At 40.4% G+C, this 21,272-nt stretch overlaps 1 protein-coding gene across 1 annotated transcript in view; it reads right to left on the bottom strand.

Annotated features, from left to right (window-relative positions):
* Nucleotides 1-21,272, bottom strand: part of LOC103728081 (alcohol dehydrogenase 1-like) — a 38,549-nt gene that overhangs the window by 16,603 nt on the left and 674 nt on the right. The window contains 2 exon segments of the mRNA XM_008826202.1: nucleotides 1,273-1,411; nucleotides 20,378-20,479. Coding sequence (XP_008824424.1) covers nucleotides 1,273-1,411; nucleotides 20,378-20,479 — 241 coding nt within the window.

Below are 21,272 nucleotides of genomic sequence, written 5' to 3'. Positions count from 1 at the left end.
TTTCTTGAGATATGGCTCACACCCTGTGGTCACTTATCACCAACACACAGACACTCATAGGTTCTAGGTTCTGTTTGGTTGCTAGGTTACAACTTTAGCTTTTTATCTACTTATCTACTTTACACAGTGTCACAGCAATGTTCAGTTTGGTTTCAGAGTTTACAGAGTTAATATTCATCTTTAATTTCTGATTTCTAAATTCCTAATAAATTCCTAATACATTCAGTACACCAGGTTACAAATAGTTGTTGTCTCCATTTTGAGACTAGAGGGTGACTGCACTTGGGTGGACACATTCAGCCCAGACAGATAAAGCTCACCCTCCAAAAGACTGCATTTCTATCAGTTTCCAAGCCTTGGCCTCTCAGGTCTCTCTGAGACACCTTTCCTTTGTAACCCACATATATAGCTGTTCTGTAACCACATCCCAACACATACACACATAGATGTACTTACTGTGTGATGTGTAACATGAGATCTGACTATTAATATTAGTAATTAAGTTGCATATAAAACAACCCTGTTTGCCTCAGCCAGTGCTTGACATCAAGGAAGCAGGACTGTCTGGAAAATTGCTGCCAATGAAGCCACTGTACCTTGTGAATTTATTGTTATTCAGCAAATTCTGATACTGTGGAAAGACACAAAAGTATTCACCCGTGTTTCAGGCATAGCACTTTCACAGTATACATAAAGCAAAAATGCCTATGGCATATGTTTCTTGTTAGAAAAGCATGTAATATTATAAAGTATTTGAAACATGAAGCTACATAGTGTGGGAAAAGTAAATACAAATTCTAGAGGAAATTCTTACAAAAGTTGTCTACTCTGCACAATTAAAAAATTAGTGTGTGTATGTGTGTGTGTGCCCACATGAGTACAGAAACAGGGTCTTAATCATGCACATTCTATGTTTAACAACATTATGATACATTGAATATATTTGCAATCTTTAGTTTAATTTTGGGTAGACAAACATGAGGTAATCTCTCCAGAAATAAGTGGAGTCCTGTCAATCAAACACAAAATTGGAAGAATCTGAATTTTTTATTTTTCAGTGTTAAGAATTGTTTATAGTAAGAAAGTGTTACACACTGAACTCCATTCTTGACCTGGGATTCTGAATCCTAGGCTGCCTAATTTTTATACTGTATCTTGTGTTTGAATGTCTCTTAATGGCTTTATTAATATACTGTGGGTTCTGGTATTTTTATGGTACCCCTGGGGATGAAACAGAGTGAAATGGGTTCCATATCATGCTCAGTTACCTACCTGGCTTTACAGTAGTTACACCTTGTCCAATACTCTCCACAACTCCAGCTCCCTCATGGCCCAGAATAGCAGGAAGTGGTACTTCGTTTCTTCCTTCCAGGATGTGGTTATCAGTACCACAGATCCCAGAGGATATAATCTGAAAAATAATTAAATAATTGGAGATAAAATGCCTGGTCACAGAAAGACAAACACCAAATATTCTCACTCATATGTGGATTTTAGCATTTGTGTACCTAACTTGAAGTACCTATAGAAGCCAGGAAACTAGAAAGAGGCCACTGAAGGGAGGGGGGAGAAAGGTCTTATGGGAGGGGAGATAACAGAACACAGGAGATATGAAGAGGGAATAATGGTGAGAAAGTTTTAAGTGGGGAGAGAGAAATAGGAGGATAGGGCAGAGGAGGGGTGGGGGAAGTGTTAGTAACACTAAGGATATTTGAAAGAGCCATATGGAAACCAATTTTATAAGCTTCCTAAATATGTATGTTATGCTCCTCCAAGAAAGCATAGATTGCCAAATGAAAATCCCAGTACCAGGTATGGTATACTTCCCCTTGAGTTGTTGGTCAGGAGTAGATACTCCTAAAATGATTCGGGCTATTGTCATTGCACTTGGTTGTCCACCAGAACTTGATGGTAAGACCCTATTGCTGAAGTTGGAAAGCTTCTTCCCTGCTGGCCAGTTTTCATAGTACTGGAAGGTGCTATGTGGGCTACTGGGAGAGAAAAGTCATCAATGGTCTTACCAAGATGAAACCCTGAGAGCTAAATAATGACCTGCGTACCAAGACATGCCCCTTTGGTGCAACAGTGGCATGAGTGTTACGGGGGTAACCAACTGCCTTAGGATTGGTTTTAAGGCCTGTTCCATAGGAGGACATGAATGCCTAATATAGTAAATCTGACCAAGAACCCATGGCTGGGGAGCTCATAAGCCTCAAGGATGAATCTCCTCTTATTTTACCAAATAAACATAGTGTCAGTCTGCCCTCTAAAGACATACATATTTACCTATAGATCAGTGCAGCTCTCAGATCTCATCAGAGAAGCTTCTATGTGCAGTGGTTAATGGAGAAACTCACAACTGCTAAAAACACAGAGAACAAGTGTTTGTGGAGTACTCAGCCTAAATGTATATGCTCCTCCTGAGGCTCAGGGACCATCTTGGAAGGGAGGATGGAAAGACTGTAAGAGCCAGAAATTGGTGAAGACCAGAGTGAAACAGCATCTCCTGGACATAACAGGGCTGCCACACTATGAACTCACAGCAGCTGTGGTTGTCTGCACAAGATCAAGCCACTGAACATTGCAGCATGGAGTGGTGAGGGGTTCACAAGCCCCCACCCCTAGCAGAGGAACTATGGACAGCTGATGGTTGCTAGGTGAGGGGTGTGGTCCTGGTAGGTCAAACCATGCTCCATTGAATGGCATCACATGGGGGAATTACTTTTCTGGAAGTGCTTCCTGTCTTACATAATCTTGTAACCAAAGTTAATCTTATGTTTTGAGATCTTTTAACACTATCTATTCCATCTGCTTTTCTACAGTGTAACCAGCTTATTTAAATCTAGTTAGCTTTTAGTAAAACAATGCAATCTTACTAGGCCTTACCAGGTTCCTCTTGTAATCAACTTTTACCAGTTAAGCTAAACACATAGTTTTCTTAAACTATGCTTCCTATTTCTTTCTCTGACCCTTCCTTGCCCGTCTCAGACTACTGAATGAGTGTGTGTGTGTGTGTGTGTGTGTGTGTGTGTGTGTGTATGCATGTGTGTTGTGAAAATATCACTGGAAGCAGTGGCTATTAGAATCAATGAATTATCCATAGTTTATGTTGCAAACAATAGATGGGAATAGGTTGATGTGGTGGTTTGAATGAGAATGTCCCCCATGGGCTCCAAGTATTCTGACATTTTTGTCTCCAGTTGGTGGCACTGTTTTGGGAGGCCTTAGAAGGTGTGGCCTTGCTGGAGGAAGCACATCACTGGGGTGGGCTTAGAGAGTTCTTAAGCCTTGTTGGATATCCTGCTGCTCTCTTCTTCCTGTGCTTGCTTCAAGATGTGAGAACTAAATTTTCTACTCCAGCTACCTCTGCCATTATGCCTCCCCATCCTGAAGGACTCTTATTCCTCATAGAACTGTAAGCTCAAATAGACTCTTCCTTCTATAAGTTCTCCTGGTCACAGTGTTTTATCACAGCAACAGAAAAATAACTAATGGATATCCTGCTGCTCTCTTCTTCCTGTGCTTGCTTCAAGATGTGAGAACTAAATTTTCTACTCCAGCTACCTCTGCCATTATGCCTCCCCATCCTGAAGGACTCTTATTCCTCATAGAACTGTAAGCTCAAATAGACTCTTCCTTCTATAAGTTCTCTTGGTCACAGTGTTTTATCACAGCAACAGAAAAATAACTATTAGAGAAATTGGTACCAGAGAGTGGGCTGTTGACTGTGAAGAACCTGACCATATGGGGTTTTGGAGGAATGTGGAAGACTTTGGAAGTTTGGGCTAGAAAAGTGGTTGATTGCTGTAAGCAGAGCTTAACAGGCCTTTCTAGTAAACACCTGGAAGAAAGAAATGCTGAGAACACTGTAGTTCCAGAGGGAAATAAGGACTTAAGTAGCAACTGGGATATTTTGGTCAAGAGTCTGGCTGGAGTTGGCCCACAGTCAAAAAGTTTGCCGGAGACTAAGTTGAAAAGAAATGGATTAATCTATTTGGTGGAGGATATTTCAAGACAGCCTAACATAGAAATGGTGGCATGACTTTTAATGGTGAATATTGTGCAGATCTACAGTGAAAAAGAGCAAATGGGGCAGAAACAAATGCAGAATATACAGTTTGGATTGAAAAAGAGCACTAGGAGGATTAATATTGGAGCCAAGGCATGTGTTGAAGGAGTGGATCCCTGTGATAAGGGGATTAAAGTGATTAAGAAGAGTCCTAGAGATTTGCATTTAAACAATGGAAAAACTGCCTCCAGGGTAAGATCATGCCCAACTAAGTCTAAAACTTCTGAAAGGAAAATGCTGGAGGGGTGTGTACTAGAAAACCGCTGTAGAGAAAAGCTAAGAATGTGGTTGAAGCAGGCTAGGGTCCACTCCAAACTTGCAGCAGACTTGGCAGTATGGTTCACCTGGTTCTGGCTTTAGAGGCATGAAAGTTGCAAGAGTGAAGGGGTCATCAATTCTTCCTCCAAGTTTTCAGAGATCCACGAAGGCCAGGCAGCATGTAGCAAGGGTGTCTCTGCATAAAGAAAACCCTGATAGGCCATTGTGTGAAGCCGTGAAGGTGAAACCTGGTTGGCAATGGAGACCCCAAGAAGATGTTCAGGATGCCAGAGCTGTGAGACATATGACAAGGAGAGCTGCATACATGGAGCCCAAGAGAGAGATATATGCTGCATGCAGCAAAGCTGGAGGGCTGAGCCTTATAAACCATTTGGAAGTAAAGTCCTAGAAGCTGCCACATGGAGCTGCTGAATTTGATGTTTGCCTTGATGGTTTTTGGTCTGGTTTTGATCTGGTATTTCTTTACTATTCCCCTATTCCTCCTTTTTGGAATAGGAATGTGTATTCAGTTCCACTGTATGTTGGAAGCATGTAACTTGTCTTCTGATTTTACATTGGCTTACAGTTACAAGATTGCCTTGAGTCTCAGAAGACTTTGGACTATGGACTTTTAAATGGTATTGAGATTGGTAAAGACTACGGGTCTTTTAAAGTTGGACTAAATGCATTTTGTGTTTTATATGGTCATGAGCCTATTCCAGGAAGTGGAATGTAGTGATTTGGATGAAAATGTCCCCCATAGGCTCCAAGAATTCAAACATTTTGTTCCCAGTTGGTGGCACTGTTTTGGGAGGTCTTAGAAGCTGTGGCCATGCTGGAGGAAGCATTTCCCTGGGGGTGGGCTTAGAGAGTTCTTAAGCCTTCCTAGATCTCTAGTCACTCTCTGCTTCCTGTGTGATAGGTAAAGTAGGTGATGGATGAATCTGGTTGATCAGGAGAAAGCATCAGGACATGTAGGAGGAAGTGCAGCCTGAACAACCAGTGTGTGCGCTGCAAACGTGCCAGAAACATCCAGCTGAGGCAAACCTGTGTTCTGCCAAAAGACATAGAGAGCCAATGAGGAACAGATATCACCTATCAATGGACCAATGGGACACTGGGAGGGGGGATATAAGGGAGCCCCATATCCACAATAAATGAGTCTGCAGCTGCTTGCACTGCCTGCTTCTCACCTGACTCCTGGAGTCTGCATCGTGACTCTGTGCCATAAGGGAGCCCCATATCTGTAATAAACGAGTCTGCAGCTGCTCACACTGCCTGCTTCTCACCTGATTCCCAGAGTCTGTGTCATAACTCCAGGCTGACTCTACTCCTGCATAGAGGGCCCATGGACACTCGCAACATCTGGCTCCCAACGTGGGTTCCCCATGCTGGCATGAGCATTGACCTTCTTCGGTTCTGGCCATCCTTGTGGTAACCGCTTTTATCTTCTGGACTGTGTTCTTTGCACTTTCTGCCAGCCATGCATCGACCGGTCTGGAGATCAGCCTTAGTTTCACTTTCTCCACCCACGACCACCTGGGCACCTCTCCCCCACTTTCTTCGGTGTTGTGAGATGCCCCTTGCCTGAAGTTTCAGTAAGTCAGCCCCTACTTGTGACATGTGCCTTCGGTTCTCCCATGGTTGAGTGTGAGCACCCCCAGCTTCCCTTTTCCCTCATCCTGTCTGTCTATTAGGGAGGTACACATTTTGATTTCAGTTTGCTTGGCACCTCCACATAAAGGCTGACCCCCTAGGAGGTGGAACCCAGGAGTGGCCCCCGACCATTGCTCCCCGTCCAGAGACACCATGTGGGCATACAGCTGTGGCCTAATGACCCATGGAAGTCCCTCACTAAACACAAGACATTTTGATCCTGAACACTACACTGTCTAACTGCTTCTACTCTGAGTGGCTACCTGTTCTTCTGTGCCTTTTCCTTGCATTACTTGTTGTCTTCTTAGCCTTCTACTTTTGCAGAGAGCCTCCTTTCAATCTCAATTTCATGGCAAATTTCACTGCGAGACCCTCTCAGTAGACTTAGGACATCTTCCTTTCTCATTTCCCATCATGGGCATGTTCCCTTCCCACTGTAAGGAACCTCAGATTATGGCCCTTAAATCCCTCTTAGTTACACAGAGTCTTAAAGTCAAGCGCAGTCAATTAGAACAGTTCTGTGATGAGGCCTCTGCAATTGCTCCTTGGATTTCTCCTGAAAATATGTGGGATCTGGACATGTGGATGCGGGTCTTTTTCCTGACCTGTAAACGTGAGGTTCAGGATGGCAGGGTCCTACCTGCTCCCTTTGTTCCCATCCTTCTTGGCATTTTGGGGAGCCTTAAGTTGGGTTCCACCTAGGAAGTCTTAGCTTCTTTCAATGAACATTGTCACAGACAAAAAATGACCTCTCCATTGAGTCACCCCCAGAGGTCACACAGGATGATAATCCCAATCAGGACAGCATTTCTCCCCTGCCTAAGCCCCCACACTGTCCTCTGCAATGTGAGCCACCTTGTAATGCTACCCCTCCACCTATGCAAGATGGTGCCAAGGAGAGGGCCAATGAGGATCAGACATGATCTGAGAAAGCCTACTGGGGCCAATGGGACACCGGGAAGGGGGATATATGGGAGCCCCATAGCCGCAATAAACGACTCTGCAGCTGCTCGCACTGCTTGCTTCTCACCTGACTCCCAGAGTCTGTGCTGTGACTCCACGACGACTCTACCCCCACCCGGAGGGCCCCAGGACACCTGCAACAAGGACACAGATAAAACTCCATTGAAATAGAGTTTATTAGCAAAGGAACACATGGAAGAGATTCCCTTCTGGGCAGGGAAAATGTGTGCCCCGGGTAGTGAGCTGGGGTCTTCTATACGGGGAGGCTTCTGGGGGGTGTAGAAGGTGGGAAGATAATTTTTTTTTAAAGTTGGACGGGGAAGCGGGAGAGCGGGACTTGTGAAACCCGCTCCCTTCCATCTGTCAGCCAGGATCTGGGCCAGGAAGTGTTTGTTTTTTGTCCTTTTAAGATAAGGGAAAAACCGCTGTGCTGAAGTGGCTCCTGAAGTCTCTGGTTAAAAGGTGAAATCTGTTTATCTTGTCTTTGGAGATCAAAGGAAAAGCAAACTGCCTTTTAGAAAAGTCTGCTTCTTTTGACTTTAAAGCCCAGGGTGCTTATCAACTTGGTTCCCTTTTCTCAGGGGGCTTGCTTGTGAGGTCGGTGAGACCCTGTTGGTGAAGGGTTGGGGCTATCTGAACCTTAACACTGTATCTGCTTCAAGATGTGATCCCTAAGCTTTCCTGTCCCATATCATGTTGGGTGTACTGTTTAAATAAATAGAGAATGCCTTTTTTTGGAGGAGCAGTTCCCAGGGAATTAAGAAAGGAACAGTTCTAGGAACAGATTTGGTTCACTCTTGGTTTAAGTTAGTACAGGAGTTAAGCTTTCTTTGTTCAGGCACTGCCCACACTGTGGCATGTGCCACACCCACACCCATACCAACACCCATGTGTATACAGGCAGCACAAACTGGGTCCAGTGAGATATTAAGAAGCAAAAGGACAAGTAGTTGGGAGGTGGTGGTGGGGGTAGATCCAGGAGTGGAGGAGGGGGGAGTGGGGGCGGATATGATAAAAATACATTTTATCCATGTATGAAATTCTCAAATGATTAATAAAGATATTAAAAATTATTGAATCTCACAGAAAAAAATATGGCACATCTTCAAGTATAGAGGCAGAACAGAATATACTCTTTAAACCACACACTTCCACATTTGAGCTGTTAGTGTGTCCATGGATGACAGCTATTTCATTTAAAAAGAACCATAGCACATAGTTTGTCTTTGTCTTCACAATTTTTCCCAGAATTGTTTAACATTGCACATACCACTGAATTCTTTTTGGCTCTTTTCCAAGATCAGACATTCTGTGAGATATGGTAAAAGTGGATAACTTGAATTTCAGGTCTTTCTGATACATGTACTCACATGGAAGAATGCCTGGGTGACATTTACACCTCTCTCCCTGTGGTCTAACACCCCAAGCTCTTCAGGCCAGGTTTCCTGTCCTGAATCCTGGCATGCTGTTTCATGACTGCAGCTGATATCCAAATGGGAAATGGAAAAGCCTTTGAATGAATCTGAAGATTTGCCTTACAGCACAGCTTTCTTTCTTTTTCTGCCACATAACTGTTTCCTTTCTCTAGCTATTACAGTATAAAAGGTCAGTTAGCTTTCCTTCAGACTCAGGAGATTCCACAGTTGGATGGAATATATATATATTTTCTGGTCAATCAACATTGCTCCTTGGAGCTTTCTAAATTCTTTTCTAAATTGCCCCCCCTTTAAATTTTTCCTTTTTTGGCCAATCTTATTGCTCAGTTTGATGCTGACTTATTTCCTTTATTCCTCTGGGCTCTTTGGAAATGAAAGACGTTAATCTCTGTTTTCTTGATCTGTTTATTTAGGCTTTTGGTCCAAATAGTTTTCTGTTAAGTTCATGTCTATCTTTTTTGTTCATTTATTTGTTATTACTTTTGCTGTTCTTAAGAGCATTCTGTGCCCTTCCTTAAATCACTCTATATTATATAAAACAGTCATTTTCCAGGCTGTGCCCTGTCTCAGAACACTCCATTTTTTAATAGCTCATGACTCCATTTTGAGGGAAAGGATAACTGTAGCCCCCTAGTGTACATAGAATCTGCAACATCTATTATGTACTATCCATTCAGCACAGACTAATAAGTGATTTATTCCTGGGAGTAGAAAGTGGGCCACCCTAAGTTCATTGGGGGTGAATTGAGATTATAGCTGCAAAAGGGTATATTAAAATAATATCAGGGAAATCAGGCTCAAGAACTTATCAGACATGTCGGACCAGGGAAAGGGTGTACCTTCCTTATCCCATTAAGTGATGGCTGTAGTAATGACGTTTACAATATGGATATAATCTAGATGATAATGACTTTTACCTAACCTTTCAACTAATAAATTACTATCTGTAATGTAAACAAGCTCACTGAACCATGTGCCTGTACTCATCTTGTGACCTGGGCACCTGACTTTTTAATCCCACAGGACTCCACTTTGCCCTCCACTCAAGATAATGAATGAATGTGGGTGTGTTTGATTAATGTATCAAAGTGCTTGAAGCAATGTATTATTCTCATTGCAAACAATTAGAACTGAGAAGTCTGTATGAAATTGTTTGTGTGTGCGTGTGTGTGCCCCTGTGCGTGTGTGTGTGTGTGTGTGTGTGTGTGTGTGTGTGTGTGTGTGTGATATTCTAGATCTAGGGATCAAAGGGAAAGATTCCCTGATAGGATAAGGGTGGGTCTTATCTTCTACTTCTCCAATTAATGCTGGAGATACATTACAACAAAAGAATGAGTGAAGCCTGGCTTCAGAACACAGCTCCAAAAGATGTCTAAAGGAACACACTCTCAAAGTTCAGGTCCACCCTTGACCTTAAAATGAATGCTAAGAGTCAGGTTTCTTTATTCAGGTTTAACTGTAACATTGCTTAGAAATGCCACAATGGGCATCAAACGTTGTGAACACTAGACCAACCTACCATCTGATACCAGTGTGTATGTCAAGGACTGACAAGCACAGAATTCCTTTACTGTCACTGGATCTTTGGCTTGACTCGTCCCCTCCCATTCTTCCATTCACCATCTACACAGCCTACTATACTGCCTGCTCATCCACCTATTTGACCATCGGGACCTGACCCTCCATTTCCTGTGATGGGACCTGGGTTTGGTTGGCCTTTTACTCAAAGCCAAACTCTGCAGTTTTGCTCTTAAATCTGACTTCAGCAACTCTATCACCAGCTCCCACCAGGCACTGGTTTTGTTCACTATCTTATCAATATACTCTTTCTCACCTCTGAAACCTCTAGAACTCTATTGTAGCCTCTTTAACTTGTATTCCTATTGTAACCCATATGTATACATATAGATATATAGACATTTATTGTGTGCCGTGTGATATGAGTTAGTATTAGAGGTTAAGACTGGAATAAAAGAATCTGCATTTGCCTCTGCCAGGCTACCAAAGTTGCTGGATTATATGACAAATTGCTGTTATTGAAACTGCTAAACCTTGTGAATTTATAGTTATTAAATAAATTCTGACATTGTGGAAAGACACAAGCCTGTTTGTCCATGTTTCTGGCATAGCATAGCTATGACAGTTGTCCTTTGTTTGTTCTGTTATGTGACTCAGGCCAGCCTCAAATCTGTGATCCTTCTGTCTCAGCCTAATTTAGTGCTAGGATTACAGAGGTACATCACCATATCCAGTTGCCTTGGGTTTTTGTTGCAGGAAATCCCTGGCTAGTCATGTGCCCTGCTGTTGGTGTTCAACTCCTCTGTTTAGTTCTCAGAATAAAATATTTTTTTCTGGATTTTTTGCTATAAATAAAAGTTCTATTCACTATTTTTTTTTTGTTTTCTAAATAATTTTTAAAAATTTTATTTTATGTGTATGACTGTTTTGCCTGGATGCGTGTAAGTGTATCCACGGAGGTCAGAGGAGGGTGTCCGATCTTCTGGAACTGGAGTTAAGGATGGTTGTTATCCACCATGTGGGTGCTAGGAATGGAACCTGAGTTCTCTGCAAGAGCATCCAGTGCTCTTAGCTGCTGAGCCTTCTCTGCAGCTCTTGTTTTCTAAATAATTTAAATCTTTTTCTATCTTTTTCAGTTCAAATGAACTTTGTATCTATTTTTTTTTTTTCAAATTTCAGTGAACTAGTTCAAGCACCCTGATGGTTTAGTAGTTAGGTTTTGGTGCTATCAATGAACTAGCTCAAAATAAAATTCAAAACCAAGCATTTTATTATAAAGTTAAAACATTCTTTAACTCTCAAAATCCTTGTCCAGTATAACTTAGAAGCTAGACATAGATAGTTGGCTTCCAGGCTAGCTAGCTTTCTTAAGATTGAGCTTTCCTCTAAAGACAAGTAGAAAAGTTAGGCAGCATATGCAACAGATGACTGTGGTGTGTCACAGTCACACAGAAACTCATCAAATGCAATAAAATTTCAAGGAATCCTGCCAGACTTGCATAATCTGAATCTGACTGAGAGATCTCATAGTAGCTAACATGAAATTCATTGTTTAGTGGTGTGTTTTGCCTTTCTGTTTTATATCTTGAAGTATGTTTGATTGGCTGATGTGGCAATTCTTTGAAGAGGTTTGAAATGGAGGAGGGGGATTCAAAGCTAAAATCTATCAGACAATTTCGATAAAATTAACAATGAAGAATGACAATATTATGTGACATTTGAATGCAATAGTACTACAAATCAATGGAGTAGAATTAAAATTAAAAATCAACCCAGGATATAGTAGTCATTTGAATTACTACAAAGATGGTACTGAAGTGTAAGGCTCAAGAAAGGGTTTTAGACAACTAAACCAGTCTGATATAGGAAGAAGAGGAAGAGTCTTGGACTCTACTTCACAGCAAACACAAACAAATCATCTCCCTCTGACCTCTTCTGCACCCTTATTCTTTGCTAGTTTCTTTCCCACATTAATGTCTTTTTGTTGCATCACATAATTTTAATTTATGGGTCTGACTGTGAAATGAAAATTAGTTGAGATTCTAGACAAAAAAACCTTTGAGGCAAGCAATAATTCTTAATGGGAGACATAAAAGGTACAAATTACGAGGGAAAGTTTGTTAGTTGGATTGCTGTAAAGTTATGAAATGAAATAATATATATATATATATATACATACATACATATATATGTGTGTCATTAGAGCAAAAAGGTAAGCCACAGAGTAGAAGAAAAATTTGGGACAGTTTTAATCAACTGAGTGGTCATGTCTAGAACATATATTTTAAAATTTATATATATGAATATATATTTTAAAACTACAAGTAAACTAGTAAAGGCTGCATAGTTCATTAGAAAAAAAATGGGCATGACACTTCATCATCTACTTCACAACAACAAGTGTCCAAATGGCAAAAGTATATGAAATGGAACTAGAATTATTTGTAATGGGAATATGGCTCTATACATCACGGTCAATTATGTGTTGGGTACCGGGTAGCAGGTGGGCAACAGTGCATCATGATAAAGATGAGACAGCTGAGTGGAAGCAGGCAGGTTGTTGTGAAATACTCCAAGGAGACAGTGGTAATAAGCGAAATGTTCCTGCCTAAACATGTTAATGGTCACAGAAGCACTATCAGCAGTTTGTTAGGTAGTTGAGGCTATATTTCACCTGTTAGAATTTTTAAATACTGTATCATTAATTGTTTTAATGAAAGAAAGAATATTCACTCTCTATATCTAGGACAAAGACAGTGGAAAGATTAAAATTCCTTAAATGGTGCTACTGACATACACAAAAATGCCCTAAGATCAGTGGTAAAATGTGTTCTCAGATTCAACTGATAAGAAGTGTATTTTCCAGCGAAGAAAGGTTTAAAATGATTTTTCCATTGTCAGTGAACACTAAAGAGAGAAAGACTCAGAAGAGAAGAGAAAAAATGCTCAGGGGAGAGAATGAAAACTGATTTATCCTTAGTTAACAAGTGAAATGTGAAGTAGGCAGCCGAATTTCCAAGCTACAGATGGATGGAATAGACAGAAGTTTTTCTACAGGTAACAACTGAAAATTGTCTACTTTGAACCTGTGGAAATTCAAAGTCTGTAAACTTGCTGTGATTGACAATAAACAGAAGCAGTATGTGGAATGTCAGTATACACTGAACTGGCCCTGATAGGACACAATGTATAGTTTTCTGAACACTAGTAGAAGCCTGGCTGTGGAAGGGCATCCTTTAAGCCATACTGCTGAGGGTATAGGGAACTAGAGCCTAACAGTAGAATCTTACAGCTCATAACTTTGTTAATCACATATATGCATTACATTTTTTTTTCCAGGCTGGTGGTGGTGGCACACACCTTTAATGGCATTACTTGGGAGGCAGAAGCAGTGGCCTTTGTTAGTGTGAGGCCAATTCGGTCTACATAGTGAGTTCCAGGCCAGCCATCTACACAGTGAGTTCCAGGCCAGCCATGGCTACATGGTGAGACCCTGTCTCAAAATAAAATTTTTTCAGAATGCAAGCTCAATTGTCACTAATAGGGATTACCTAGAATATTTAACACCTGCAGTGTGTGTCTATCTAAATAATATTTGCAAATAAATTAAGTGAAAATAATATTCCTTCACTAACCTAAAAGCATAAATTTTTACCCTTTGGATGCATTCTGATATAATAATTCTGTTGTATAATTAAAGTAATGTTTCATGTAAATTATTATCTAACAACTAATAGACTAATTTCAACTAAAAATGTAGCATACATAAAAGATTGAATTCAGGAAATTATTATATTGTCCCAATGATAGATACTTTATGTTCTTGATTTATGGTTTAATTTTAAAACAAAGTTAGTCATTACAGTATAATGCTAGTTTTAAAGGCATTTAAATAATTTTGAAGATACTTATAATTTAGTTAAATATTTTATGCAAATACAGAATTTATTCTCAAGTCAACTTCTTAATATGTATTTTTATTGTAGGTTTACTTTCACTTAGAGAATATACGTAGCACAGTAGACTGATGGACTTCGGATTCAGAAAAACAAAATTAATACTATGGCTCAGCCATTGACATCTTATCGCCGAGCACCAGTTTATTAATCCATTGAACAAATAAAAAGGTGGTATTTTGTGTTATAATGCAATAAAAGATCAGAATCTTGTATTCACTAAGGTATTCCATATGTAGATCATCAATACTTTTTTTTTTGGTCTTTTTGAGATGGGGTCTCCCTGTAGCCCCAGCTGGCCTGGAACTCACTTTGCAGATCAGGCTGGCCTTGAACTCACAGAGATCTGCCTGCCTCTGCCTCCTGAGTGCTGGGACTAAAGGTATGCACCACCACACCCAGCTGATAATCAATACATTTTTAGGGTATTGATTGGTCAGCCTAACTAGTGTCACTCCCTTAAAGACAATATATTGATTTAATATATTGAATTTTTGTGAATTTCATGTACTACATCTTGGTGATGATTTCATGTATATGACACTGAAAACAGAGGTAACACAACTAAAATAGACAAGTAACATTACATCAAACTAAAAAAGTCCTGCACAGCAAAGGAAGCTAGTACTAAAACGAAAAGGGAGCCCACAGAATGGGGAAAATGCCCTCTGATCATGTATCTTGCAAGGGTTAGTTAAAACCCAAAATATATTCATTCAGAACTCCTAACACTCAACAGCCTGTACAAAATTTAAATGGAAAAAGAACCAGAAAAGCACCCCCCAACTAGATTTCATGCATCTATCATATATGTTAAGGTCTATCCAGCCAAGCTTGTGTCCCTGATGTGAGTCCATCCACTTGGGCCAGGTCAACATGCCTAGTGTGACCCCCTTAAAGAAAACTGACTCTCAGGAGACATTGGCTGCCAGCAGTTTTTCAGTTACGGTCAGGGCGTCTTATCCACTCCCTCTTCTATGCTGGGCTTTTCTGTGGTTTGTCTGCATGTGTCTTGGGCATGCTGTCACCCTTGCTGTAAGTTCATAGTTCATGTGAGTAACTTCCCAGCTGTCTGGGGAAGTTTTTTTTTTTTTGCAAATTCTGTTGATTCTGATGTTAAGTCAGTTGTTATTAATAGCACTTACTGGAGGGGGCGCTCTTGAATGTGGCATGTTATTTTTTCTCTTGCTCATTTCAAGCTTGGTCTTTTTATTTTGTTTTATTGTTTCAAGAATTCTTAACACATTTAACCTCAATTCTTTTTTGGTGCTATTAAAGATGAGATTATTTTTATAATTTTCTCTTCAGATAGTTCACTGTTAATGCCTACAAATGCAATTAATCCTTATACATTGATTCTGTTTTCTGCAACTTTACTGAATGACTTATTAGTTCTCACATGGTTTTGGCAGATATTTTAGGTTTCCCACAGCATACAGGAACAACTTTGCTTCTTTTTTTATTTGGGGATGAGCTTTATCACTTTGCTTAATAGCTCTGACTAGGACTTCTTGTACTATGTTGAATAGAAATTGCAAGTACAGGTATCTTTGCTTTGTTCTTGATTTTGGGAGGAATACCTTTCCAGTTTTCATCACTGAATGTGATCATAGCTCTCTATGGAAATGTCAATATGGCCTCTATTATGCTGAACCAATTTCCTATAGTTTCAGAAAATTTGGAAATGTTTTCAGCAATTATTTCTCCCAGTGTCACGCCCCCCCATCCCCACTTGCCTGCTGTCCCCTCCATTCCATGTCTCTCTCATACTACCCCTTTCTTCTTTCTGAAACATATATTACACATATGTTGTTGATTTGCTCAGTGCTGTTCCATGGGGCTCTGGTGGTCTGTCCATTTTTAGCTATTCTTTTTTTTTTTTGTCTTTTTGAGACAGGGTCTCCCTGCAGCCCCAGCTAGCCTGGAACTCACAATGTAGGCCAGGTTGGTTTTGAAATCATAAAGATCTACCTGCTGGGGCTGGGGCTAGAGAGATTGCTCAGTGGTTAAGAACACTGGTTGTTCTTGTAGAAGACCCGGGTTCGAATCCCAGCACCCACATGGCAGCTAACAACTATCCCGTAACTCCAGTTACAGGGGATCCAATGGCCTCTTCTGTCCTTGCGGATATTGCATGACACGGATGCACATACCTACATGCAGGCAATCCACGCCTACACATAAAATAAAAATAATAAATAAAATATTAAAAAAAGATACAAAAAAAAAAAGATCCACCTGCCTCTGCTTCCCAAATGCTGGGATTAAAGGTGTGTGCCACCACACCCAGCTACTTTCAGTTTTCATTCTTTAAATTATACAATATTTAATGAGCTATCATTAACTTTTCTGATTATTTCTTCTGCTTGCTGAAATTTACTATGAAATATTTGTAGTTAAATGTTTATTTCAATGGTTATCTTTTTTAATTCTAATAGCTTGTTTTAAAGTAATTTCTACCAGGGGATGGAGAGAGATTTTATTTTGTAAGTGTAAAGTGCTTGCTTTGTAAGCACTGGGACCTGAGTTTTATTCTCAGAATCCACATAAAAAATCCAGGTAAAATGGCATGTGTTTATAATTCCAGTTCTGGGGAAGCAGAGTCAGGCAGATCCCTGGGGGTTAATGGCCAGGCCACCTAACCTACTTGGTGAACTCCAGGCCAGTGAGAGGCCCTGTGGCAAAAAATAAAGAAAGGTAGATGGTATTTGAGCAATGATGCCCAAGGTTTTCCTCTGGCTTACACATGAATGCGCGCGCGCACACACACACACACACACACACACACACACACACGCACATACGCTTGCATATGCACTTGCACACATCTGTGACCCCCAAATGCACACATACATGCATACACAATGATTTCTCTTTACTAGCATTTCATTTTTATGAATTATTGTCATCATGCATTTAATAATTTCAGTGTGTTCTTTTAAAAAGATTTAAAAAATTTTATGTGTATCTGTGTGTGTCTATGTGGGGTAATGTTCACGTGCGTATAGTGCCCACAGAAGCCAGAAGAGGGTTTCAGATTCCCTGGAGCTGGAATTATAGGTGGTTGTGAACTGCCATTGGAGCTGGAAACTAGACTCAGGTCCTCTGCAAGAGCAGCAAGCACTCTTAATTGCTAAGTCATTTCTCCAGCCCCTAACTTGGTTTTATTTAGTTCTTTGAACATATTTATAATAACTGATTTGAAATCTTTGCCAAGACCAACTTTTGGAACCCTTCCAAAGCAATTTCAGTTACATGTGTTCTCTTTCCAATGTAATCACCACATAACCTATTTCCTCATACACCTTCTAATTTGCTGTTGGAAACTGAATATTAAAAAATTGTTATTATATTTGTGTGTATAATGTGCACATGCTCATGTGTGTGGGTGGGCGTGCATGTGCAGGCATGCATGTGGAGGCCCGAGAGTTGTTTCTCTCCTTCCATTCTGGTTGGTGGGGATCAAACTCAGGTTTGTCTGGTTTGTACAGTAAGCATTTTTACCTTCTGAGCCATCTCACTGGCTTGAAAATGGAATATTTAAAATAATATAATGATATCTGTGGATTATGATTAGTTTCCCCTTCTAGTTCCCCTCATCCAGGGCTCATTGACATTGCCTTTTAAAAATTAGTTTGTTTGGTGGCTTCCCTAGACTAAGTCTTTGAAATGTACCCTCTCCTCTCCTCCCCACCAATGAGCTATTACCTAATGCCATGATTATTTTTTCCAGTCTCCCCCAAACTCATTTTTATTTTGAAGCCTGGCTTCCTGGGTCAGCACAGCTCAATGTGTGAACAGCACTTTCTGAGGTTGGATTCTAGCCCCTGGAGCCAGTAAGCCACCATGCTTTGCTGATAGATCAGTGTGCATCCTGAGTCATGCTTCTTTCCCGTGCTCAGCTAGTAACTGGAAGCCCTCAAGTGACCACTCTTGTTGGTCCTGAGGGAAATCAGCATAGCCAGCACATAGCTCCAGACTTCCAGATATGCAAGTGATCTCAACAGATCTTTTAATTGTATTTCTGTCTGGTTGTGTTCAGCTTACTGCTACTAAGTTCAAGGAGCTTTCTGTCTTCTTTTAATTGCTGATCATCAAAATCTCTGGTGTCGTTTGGGTACAGTTCAAACGCTGGATCTTGGTCCTCAAACAACAATTTTAAGAGCTGGTGATACCTCTAACAGACAGGGCAGAGGAAGTAATTAGGTTATGAGTGCACCACCTTCATGAATGGCTTAATGTCTTTCTCAAGAGAATGGATTGAGGGCTGGAGAGATGACTCAGAGATTAAGAGTACTTGATGTTTGTGCAGAGGACCTGAATTCAGTTCCCAGCATGCATGTTGAGTGGCTCACAAACACCTGTAAATCCAGCTCCAGGGGATCTGACGCCCTCTTCTGGTCTCTGTGGACACACACAAACACACACAACACATGCTCCAAGGCACATGCCTGTGTGCACACACACATACACACATACATACACACATACACATACACACACACACACACACAAATATAATAAAATAAATCCCTAAAATGAGAGGCTGGATTGAGTCTCCCAGGAATAAGTTAGGTCTAGCAAAATTAGAATACTTATCAAGAGGATGAATCATTCCACCTCTCTGCCATTTTGTAAGGCAGCATGAGTATATCACTAGAAGCTGGTTAGGTACCATCCCCAACTCTCGGGCTTCTGAAACTGTGAGCTACATAACCTTAAAGTACATAGCTCCACAAATTCTGTTAAATCAGCAGAAAACAGACTAAAACGGTTCTTTGGTTTTCATAGTTTCTTCAGTATGAGTCCTTCACACTCTTTTCCTTAACCACGCTATAGAATGTGGAGTCTTCTTTTCCTCCCTCTTTCCGTGTCTAGATCTACATTGCCGCACTAGAGCTGGGGGTGAAGACAGTAACTTGTTCTCCTAAAGCGACACCTCTTCCCTATAAGTAGGGGAATGATAGCTTGAGGTTTTGCTGTGAGCCCCTCAATTTACATACTGAGGCCCTAACCAGCCCCTAATTTAGTGGCATTTGGAAGTGAGTATTTTGGGAGGTAGTTAATGTCTGATGAAGCCATGAAGTCAGGACTAGAAGATGACCATCTATCAGTAAGCCAGGAAGAGAACTTTCACTAGAATCCAACCATACTGGGACCCTCATTTGGGAGACTTTCAGACTTTGGAATTGTAAGAAAATAATTCTTGTTTAAACCTCATAGTCTTTGGTATTCTGTTACAGCAGCTTGACCAAAATTCTTATTTTGCCCTGTCTGGTGTGAACTATTCCCGTTAACCAGAATGGGAGAGGAAGGTGGCTGATTTAACCTTCGTATTATAGATCTGCCATACCTGGAGAGGAGAGTCCCTCTATGAACCTTTGTGAGAGAGGGAGCTCAGGTCTCTTAGTCATGGAGGCCTCTGGAGCAGAGTGTCTATTATTATCTTAGTCTATTTTCTACTGCTATAACAAAATACCATCAATGGTGTAATTTTAAAACCATAGAAGTTTATTTGGCTCACAGCTGTGGGAGCTACCAAGTCTAAGAGCCTGGTATCTGTTATCCAGCAAGGGTCTCCATGTTGTTATAGTGCAGGAAATATCAGGTGGATATGTGTGATACAGAGAGCTGGCTGGGTGCAGATTTTATGCTTTTATTGGGAGCCCAGTTCCATGATTAATAACCTCTTCCTACACTAACAGCCTTAATCCATTTATGAGGGCAAAGGCTCCTTACTTCTCAGAGGCAATTGCCCTGCAAACCCCTACATTGGCAATTAAACTTCAACATGAGTTTTGGAGGACACAAACTATATCAATCAAATGACCACGTTATCAGAATAACGCTGTAATTGTGAAAGGAAGATTTCTGAATCAATATTTTTCTATGTTGATTTTCAACTTTTAAAATTGTGTGTGTGTGTGTGTGTGTGGTGTATGCATGTGTGTGCATGTGTGTAGGGGTGTGAGCACGTGTGTGAGCATGTGTGTGTGTATGTGTGTGTGTGTTTGTGTGTGTATGTATAGAGACTGAAGTCCAGTTATCTTTCCTCATTTTCATTTTTTTTTTGAGAAAAAGTCTTTCACTGAAATGGAAGCTTGGTCTTTTGGCTACATTGGGTGGCCAGCAAGTTCTGGGGGAATTCTCCTGTCTCCAACCCCTAGTTATAAATGGGGGTTGTGCCTGGCTTCTATGAGGACTTTGGGGATCTGAACTCAGTTTCACACTTATATAGCAAGTACTTTACCTATTGTACCATCTCCCTACATTGCTTTCAAATTTAAAAAATAATAGTGTACTTAAAATATTACTGACAGTTCAATATTTATCTTATGTTTGTGACAAATTTAACAAAATACAGTGATCTTGCTATTATGCACATTAACATCAATCTGTTATAAATCATAGATAGTCAAAACTACTTTTAAATATGAAATACCATTCCTTTCCTAAATTATAAAACCATTGTAAACAACCATATATGCACCACACCTTTTAAAAGTATCATTTATATTTACCTTAATTCGAACCTCACCAGCCTTTGGTGGATCAACATCAACCTCTTCAATGGAGAGTGGGGCATTTGCTGTCCAGGCAATAGCTACCCGGCATGTGATGACCTACATGCACATAAAGATGAAATGATGAACTGGGCTTATTGCTAGTAAGATAAATAACCAGATGAGACCCTGAGTTAAAGTCATATCTTCTATACTGACTGGCCATTCTGCTTATATCACTTTGAGATGAAAATTACTACATTCATTAGGTGTAATCACACACATATCTTTACATATAGCTGAATAAAACATAATGAGAGCCAAGTTCATACATCTATATACACATATACATGCATACTATACAGCCTTGAATATTTTGATTTATTTTAATTTTATGTGTATGACTGTTTTGCCTGTGTGTATGTAAGTATACCCATGTTGTGCAATGCCCAAGGAGACCAGAAGAGGGTGTTGGAGTTCCTGGAACTGGAGCTATGGATAGTTGTTAGCTGCCATGTGGGTGCTGGGAACTGAACCCGGGGTCTCTTTAAGAGGAACAAGTGCTCTTAACCACTGAGCCACCCCTCTAGCCCCAAGTCTTCAATATTTTTAACTTCAGGTTTCTGGTATTAATTGATTTCTCCTCTGTATTTAAAACGTCACAAGATATTAATATTGGCTTATGGAGTCCAGTTCTGTTCTTAAAGTTTAAATTTTTGCATTATAATTTCTAATGTTAATTATTTACTCACAGAAGATTAGAATCTGTCATGCAAAGAATATTGCAAGAAAAGATTATTATTATCTTGGAAATAAAATAAGAAACAGTATTAAGTTTCTTCCTTCCTTCCTTCCTTCCTTCCTTCCTTCCTTCCTTCCTTCCTTCCTTCCTTCCTTCCTTCCTCTTCCTTCC

The sequence above is a fragment of the Nannospalax galili genome, unplaced genomic scaffold (assembly GCF_000622305.1).
Source record: "Nannospalax galili isolate Female #2095 unplaced genomic scaffold, S.galili_v1.0 scaffold189, whole genome shotgun sequence".
Lineage (NCBI taxonomy): Eukaryota > Metazoa > Chordata > Mammalia > Rodentia > Spalacidae > Nannospalax > Nannospalax galili.
This window is presented reverse-complemented; position numbering and strand designations above follow the sequence as displayed.